Source organism: Salvelinus alpinus, chromosome 30 (assembly GCF_045679555.1).
Source record: "Salvelinus alpinus chromosome 30, SLU_Salpinus.1, whole genome shotgun sequence".
Lineage (NCBI taxonomy): Eukaryota > Metazoa > Chordata > Actinopteri > Salmoniformes > Salmonidae > Salvelinus > Salvelinus alpinus.
This window is the reverse complement of record NC_092115.1, coordinates 10,921,077-10,928,834: the sequence shown is the minus strand read 5'-3', so window position 1 is coordinate 10,928,834 and position 7,758 is coordinate 10,921,077. Positions and strand designations below refer to the sequence as shown.

The 7,758-nt window shown below is 43.6% G+C and overlaps 1 protein-coding gene across 1 annotated transcript; it reads right to left on the bottom strand.

The window, feature by feature from the left end:
* Positions 1–3,171: 3,171 nt before the first annotated feature.
* LOC139560173 (uncharacterized) lies at positions 3,172–6,913 on the bottom strand. The gene is made up of 10 exons (XM_071376721.1): positions 6,156–6,913; positions 5,892–6,068; positions 5,740–5,801; positions 5,571–5,657; positions 5,442–5,483; positions 5,200–5,373; positions 5,085–5,120; positions 4,432–4,986; positions 4,039–4,150; positions 3,172–3,944 (listed from the first exon to the last, which is right to left on the bottom strand). The coding sequence occupies exons 1-7, from the start codon at positions 6,217–6,219 to the stop codon at positions 5,085–5,087; spliced, it is 642 nt and encodes a 213-aa protein (XP_071232822.1). The 5' UTR covers positions 6,220–6,913; the 3' UTR covers positions 3,172–3,944; positions 4,039–4,150; positions 4,432–4,986.
* Positions 6,914–7,758: the final 845 nt, after the last annotated feature.

The window sequence follows — 7,758 nt, the reverse complement described above, 5'->3', positions numbered from 1 at the left end:
AGAAAGGTTTTACTGGTGATCACTCTAACATTTAAAAGCATAAACAAAAACATTTAATGTTTAATGTTATTTTAGATGATCAAACAAGCACTCTTAATTGTATTTCAATGGCACTTCCACCACGAGGGCTGGTACTGAGTAGTAACAATCAAGAACTTTGAATGGAATCCCAGGTGCTCTCTCATTAGGTACAGGATGCCATATTATATAATACTGTTACCATCAGTTAAATGACAACGATTTCACGACTAAATAGTCAGTCACTACCAGCTTGTTTTACTGTTGTTGTTTTTTTACTGTAAAGGAAATATCAACCGTGTTAACAGTGTCGCCCTCTGTGGGCGACGTGGTTGACTGGACAGACACAAAGCCAGCCGCTTCATCCAGAATCAGCCTGACCTTTCCCCCCCCCAGCCTCAGGGACCATTTACTGACTGACGGAGGGTTAGGGTCGAAAGGTCAATGCATGCAGCCTAAAGAGAACAGTCTGTTTTGTGTAACTCTATTAGTGCAACTCAACTGATTCTGGGGGGTGAGGGTCAAAACTACTTCCAAATGACAGTGTTGCAGCACACAACAGTTCACAGAGGATTTTATGATGCTACTGTGTTTTGAGATGTGAAAACGTGAATGGCGTAGTCCTGGTTTAAAGGAGCACTCCTCAATCTATGTTTCTGCCTACACTGAGCCCCTAACAATGAACTGTTTTACTGTAAACTGAGGTCAGGGTTTTGGTCAATGTAACTGCCACTGAGGTAGGGCTATTTGAATTCTGTAGTCACCACCGCCCTACCAAAACCGAGGAATATAGAGATTGAGGAGTGCTCCTTCAAAGATGTTCATGTACTTACAGAAGTGTAGATTTAAGTTATAGGAGGTAAGCATTGCACATTGTTGATTTGGGTCATTGATTTACAGTAGACCTCGTTAGGACAACTAATCAGGGGTTTCCCCAATATTGAATTTACAGTACTCTAGTGTTTTTACAGTTCAGCCAAGCACGTAATGATTTAAACTAATATTGATCTGCTAATTGGCAAATGATGTGGCTATAGGACAATTAGCCAGTCAAATAACAAAAAAACGAATGAAGCAAAATCCTTTGGAACAGTCATCACACGTCAACATCAACTTGCATGTACATTTAAGGTACACAAGTTGTCTTGTACACAAGACTATTAAAATGTAGTGGAAACCTGCTGACGTGTCAGGCTGCTTAACTAGCGTCAATAGTTTGTGTGTAGGAGACCACAGAACGTCTGACATATCGGAACACACGCACAAACATACCGGAACACACGCACAAACATACCGGAACACACGCACAAACATACCGGAACACACGCACAAACATACCGGAACACACGCACAAACATACCGGAACACACGCACAAACATACCGGAACACACGCACAAACATACCGGAACACACGCACAAACATACCGGAACACACACACAAACATACCGGAACACACACACAAACATACCGGAACACACACACAAACATACCGGAACACACACACAAACATACCGGAACACACGCACAAACATACCGGAACACACGCACAAACATACCGGAACACACGCACAAACATACCGGAACACACACACAAACATACCGGAACACACGCACAAACATACCGGAACACACGCACAAACATACCGGAACACACGCACAAACATACCGGAACACACGCACAAACATACCGGAACACACATACAAACATACCGGAACACACTTACAAACATACCGGAACACATGCACAAACATACCGGAACACATGCACAAAAATACCGGAACACATGCACACACACAGGCACTCACAAAAAAATACTCACACACATGCATGCATACACACACACCTCTCTCTCTCTCACACACACACATTTCCAATTAATTCACATAGGCACAAAGTTGACCTCCTTCTCACACACATGCTGTGCATACACACACACCCATAGAGCCAGGACATTACCATACTGCTAACATAGGCAGTTCCTGGAAACCATTAGAGACCTTTGTAGGCAAAGCAGTCCATTCTGTAGTCAACATATCATCCATATGTATGTTAATACTGTATGTACGCCTATGTTTTATCTTTGATGTCTGTTCTTTACTGTTGCATCAGACCCCCCTCAAAATGATATGGTACATATCTGTCACAACAACAACACTCTAAAGACCCTCAGCATTCCAGGGGTTTCCATCTGTCACGCCAACAACACTCTAAAGACTCTCAGCATTCCAGGGGCTTCCATCTGTCACAACAACAACACTCTAAAGACTCTCAGCATTCCAGGGGCTTCCATCTGTCACAAAAACAACACTCTAAAGACCCTCAGCATTCCAGGGGCTTCCATCTGTCACACCAACAACACTCTAAAGACTCTCAGCATTCCAGGGGCTTCCATCTGTCACAACAACAACACTCTAAAGACTCTCAGCATTCCAGGGGCCTGTTGCACAAAACTAGGATAAGGGATTAAGCCAGGATATCTTGGTGATCCTGGCTCAATTGATCCGTAATCCGGTTGCACTAAAGATGGATAGGGGGCAGGAGGATATGTTATGGTATAAATTACCATGGAGATTTATTCTGTGGAGCTAGCCTGCTCCAGGCCAGGCTAAATTCCAGGATCTATTTAATCTCATCCCTAATGTCAGTCAGCAGTCACCACAAATGGAAACCAATAGTTATTTCACTGCTCACTATACATTGTTATCACATATAACTAGACCCACTGTTATTATTTAAACGTTTGTGATCATTAATTTCAATGATTTTGGATAAAAAATGATTTTTAGATGATGTTGCTATCATTAGATAATTTACAGTTTCCCATAGACTATAAGGCTATATATAAAATGATAGAATATTAGGGCCACAGAGGGGAAAAAAACACAAGTCATAATATTGTAACCAGTTGTTTTAAAGGAGGACAGTTGTTAAAATGACAGATGTGGGGCATTTCGTGAAATTGTACTTCAGTATGGTTTCATAAACAAAGACATGCTGATGTGCCAGAATATTAAGTATCACATTGTCATAAGTATCAAAACAATATGTAGCTTTTCTGCAGAAAGAACCAGCCTCATAAATTTATGACTTTATCCTTTTTCTTCAGTGTGGCCCTAGTACTCTGTCATATAAACAAATACACATTCCATATGAATATAAAAACACAATGTGTAACATTATGTTCCTTTATTGAATAAGGACAAAACAAAGCAGGTAAACCATCAGCTCCTTTCGAAACTGAAGTCACAGTGACTCTACAAGATGGAAAGCACAGAATCCAAGCATATTATACAAAATGATACATACACATTCAAAGGTCTGTATATAACACACCCTGCATGTCTGCACACTAAAATAAATGCAGGACAAATCCATACACATCAACTGAACAGACAAATGAATGGATGCAGTAGCCTCCCTGCAGCCTTGTATTACACACAGTATACCGCACAATCATCATAAGAGGCCAAATTCGTCAAAAAACGAACCCAAAAAAACCCAAATTCCTCTGCCACCGCAGGACATATTTAACCAAAATTGAAAGCACACATACTAACTAAAATAATTCAACACATATTGGTCCCTCAGCAGCCGACCACTGTCGTCATCAGGGAAGATTGCCGGATTGTCCCAGTCCATGGCTAGTGGCACTCTGGGGGCCCTCTCCTTCCTCAGGCAGGCCACATTGTGGAGGACAGCACAAGCCACAGTAATATCACATGCCCTAACAGGGCTGACCCTTAATTTGTGAAGGCAGTGAAAGCGTGCCTTCAGGAGGCCAAAGGTCATTTCAACTCTGGCCCTGGTCCTGGCATGGGCATGGTTGTAGGCCTGCTGTGCTTCCTGGGGGTCTGTGAAAGGTGTCAGGAGAAAAGGCTGGCAGCCATACCCCCTGTCTCCCAGCAACACACCAGAGAATTCACCTGTCAACACAAAATCTCATCATTACTACCTCATAAACACAGTGATATTCTTGACACAGCCATGATGGTTATAAATAGGGGTTGTGTGGCTTACCTTGTGATAGGCACTGATAGATTTCAGAGGCCCGAAAGATTCTGGAGTCATGGACTGAGCCAGGCCATTTTGCCACAACATTGCTGATCACACAGTCAGCATTGCAGACCATCTGAAATCATAAGATGAGGAATATTACACCAATCAATGCACATCACTGGCAATGCAGAGTGTTCGTCAATGGACAATATCAAAAAGTTATGTTCACCTGAACATTAATGCTGTGAAAGGATTTCCTATTCACAAAATCGGCCTCATGGGCACCTGAGGGGGCTTTTATCCTTATGTGTGTGCAGTCCACTGCACCAATGACATTGGGGAAACCTGTCACACAAAGTAATGAGTATCCTACTATGTGTTAACAGTTGTCCTGTAATTTGTAGATCCTCTTACCTGCAATCCTATAGAACTCCTCTTTGATGTCACAGAGTCTTCTGTGGCCAGGGAAGGAGATGAAGACATCTGCTAATGCTTTGATAGCCAGACACACACTCCTTATTGTGCGGCAAATTGTGGCCTTGTTCAGCTGTTCTGCATCCCCCACTGAGTACAGGAAGGCTCCACTAGCAAAAAAGCGCAAGGCCACACAAACCATTTGCTCCACACTCAGTGCATGGCTCCGTGCAGTGCGGTGCTTAATCCTGGGACCCAGTAGTCTGCATAGATACCTGATGCCATCTGCAGAAAACCTGTATCTTTCATATAGATGGTCATCAGGGAAGGCCAGTGGGTCCAACCGGTCCCTAAAGACCCTTTCTCGCCTGAAGGCTCTCCTCAGCACAAGTGCTTCTTCATCCACCACATCTCGCACGAATGGGCATGCCATTGTCAGAGCAGAAAGGAACACACAATTTTGGGCCTTCATATAGGCTAGTGGCCACACCTGGTGCTGGGGGGGTGGGCAAAAGAGGGCGATGCCTTATAACGATGACTTGGTTGTACTGATTGCTGGGAAAATAAAAAAAACCTTAGAAAGATGCCACCGTCCTGTGTGCTCACAATAAGAGCTCATATGTCATGGCTCACTTGACTTTACGAGAATATACCTAATTTTTATTTTGAGCTGTGTCATCTTCTTGGAGCTGGGGGAGGAAAGAAAAATAATGATTAATACATTTGTGTTACAGTTAGCATACAGTGTACGTTGAAGGCATATCTCACCTCCCTCTCAAGTTTTTTTATTTCAAGGTCCAGTTTCCTAATTGTCCTCTTTTTTATTTCGGACTCCAGTGCAAGATTTTCCATCTTTTTCTTCTTGTACTGAATGTCTATGTCTGCCAGTTCTATTTGGCGCCGGAGGTGGTTGCCATACAACTTTCTGATAGCTTGTGAGCTCTGTGAACACAATACAATTAGCGCAGCTGGAATTTGGCAGGATGTGGTGTCCTTTTATTAATACGCACTATGTTGCCAGGCTGGTTTTCCCACTGTATAGCATCTGGGTCCTGTAAAAGAAATTAGATTTTTTGATTTTGATGAGGACTCCTCACCATTGTAGAGTAAATAGTACTTTCACAGTCTTAACATGATACCTCATGCCTTCTGGAATCCAGAGAGATGGTCTCCTCCTCATCATCGTCTCCATCATGTGCTGTTGCTGCTGCACTGGGGCCTTCACCCTATCACATTTAATCGGATTCATATTGAAGCTAGTAGACAAGACATGCCAGGCCTACAGTATGCCTTTGATGGAGTACTCACTGGATCAGCATCGTCTGGTGCTTGTGCTGGTGGCTCTAACAGGAACACAGTGCTGCCAGACACTGCAAGGCAATAGGTAAACCAAAGTCAGACAGTCCAAATTGATTCAATATGAATGTGGTTGTATCCCATGTAGAGATGGAAGGACATACCTTGAATGAAGCGGGTGGCATCTTGGGAGGAACCTATGCTCGTCTCTTTCCCCCCAGGGATCCCCTCTAAGACGGGCCTGCCTTTATTTAGCTCCAAGGCCATGTCCTCTGCTGGGGTAAGGTCAGCCTTTGGTGACCCACCACCCGTGCCTTGTCTGTGGGTATTCTTTTTCACTGCTAAAACAGTACAGACAATGTGTGAGCAGGCACCTTCTGGGTACAATATATGCTTGTGCTTTGTTAAATATTAGTCAGGGACCATACCATTCTGCAGAATGTTCTTGTATTTGATTTTGACCTGCTGCCATGTCCGTTTTGGCCCGTTCATGTTTAATCTACACACACACACACACACACACACACATTTAATGGAGTCACACTGCAAAAAATTACTTGGTATTTTTGTCTTGTTTTCAGTAAAAATATCAAAAAATTTATCATAGCTTTATACAGTGTGATGGAGTTACTTTACACAATTTCACTCATATCTGCAGTGCATTTCAATTAAAAATTTAACCGTTTCATAATTACAGTACAACTGCAGTTTTGGAGATGTGAATTAAATATTTGAATTGTAATTGTGATGTTTCAGCGGAGCGGTGAGTGTGTAATTGTGCACTACTTACGCATTCAGGCGGTCTGCAATACTTTGCCACGCTTTTTCTCTTTGCTTTATCACTGTGGCGGTGTTGCCTTTCTTCTTAATTATATATTTTACCTCCTCGTATGCCTCCATGAGGATTTGTGCTTCCGACGGGGAAAAGTACGCGGCTCTAGTTGCCATGGTAAATCAGTTAATCTGTGATCTGTGGCGGGGTCTATTTGAGTGAGCCGTGAGCGCGCACCTATCCAGGATTGGTTTCACCTGGCTTAATGAATCCGTGTCTGCTCATCCTGGCTTGGTCTTTGTGCAACCAATTAAGCCTGGACGCACATGTTTTGGCTTCATTGAGCTCAGCTGAGTCATTTATCCCGGATGTCTTAATTCTACTTTTGTGCAACAGGCCCCAGGGGCTTCCATCTGTCACAACAACAACACTCTAAAGACTCTCAGCATTCCAGGGGCTTCCATCTGTCACAACAACAACACTCTAAAGACCTTCAGCATTCCAGGGGCTTCCATCTGTCACACCAACAACACTCTAAAGACTCTCAGCATTCCAGGGACTTCCATCTGTCACAACAACAACACTCTAAAGACCTTCAGCATTCCAGGGGCTTCCATATGTCACACCAACAACACTCTAAAGACTCTCAGCATTCCAGGGGCTTCCATCTGTCACACCAACAACACTCTAAAGACTCTCAGCATTCCAGGGGCTTCCATCTGTCACACCAACAACACTCTAAAGACTCTCAGCATTCCAGGGGCTTCCATCTGTCACACCAACAACACTCTAAAGACTCTCAGTATTCCAGGGGCTTCCATCTGTCACAAAAACAACACTCTAAAGACCCTCAGCATTCCAGGGGCTTCCATCTGTCACAAAAACAACACTCTAAAGACCCTCAGCATTCCAGGGGCTTCCATCTGTCACACCAACAACACTCTAAAGACTCTCAGCATTCCAGGGGCTTCCATCTGTCACAACAACAACACTCTAAAGACCTTCAGCATTCCAGGGGCTTCCATCTGTCACACCAACAACACTCTAAAGACTCTCAGCATTCCAGGGGCTTCCATCTGTCACAACAACAACACTCTAAAGACCTTCAGCATTCCAGGGGCTTCCATATGTCACACCAACAACACTATAAAGACTCTCAGCATTCCAGGGGCTTCCATCTGTCACACCAACAACACTCTAAAGACTCTCAGCATTCCAGGGGCTTCCATCTGTCACACCAACAACACTCTAAAGACTCT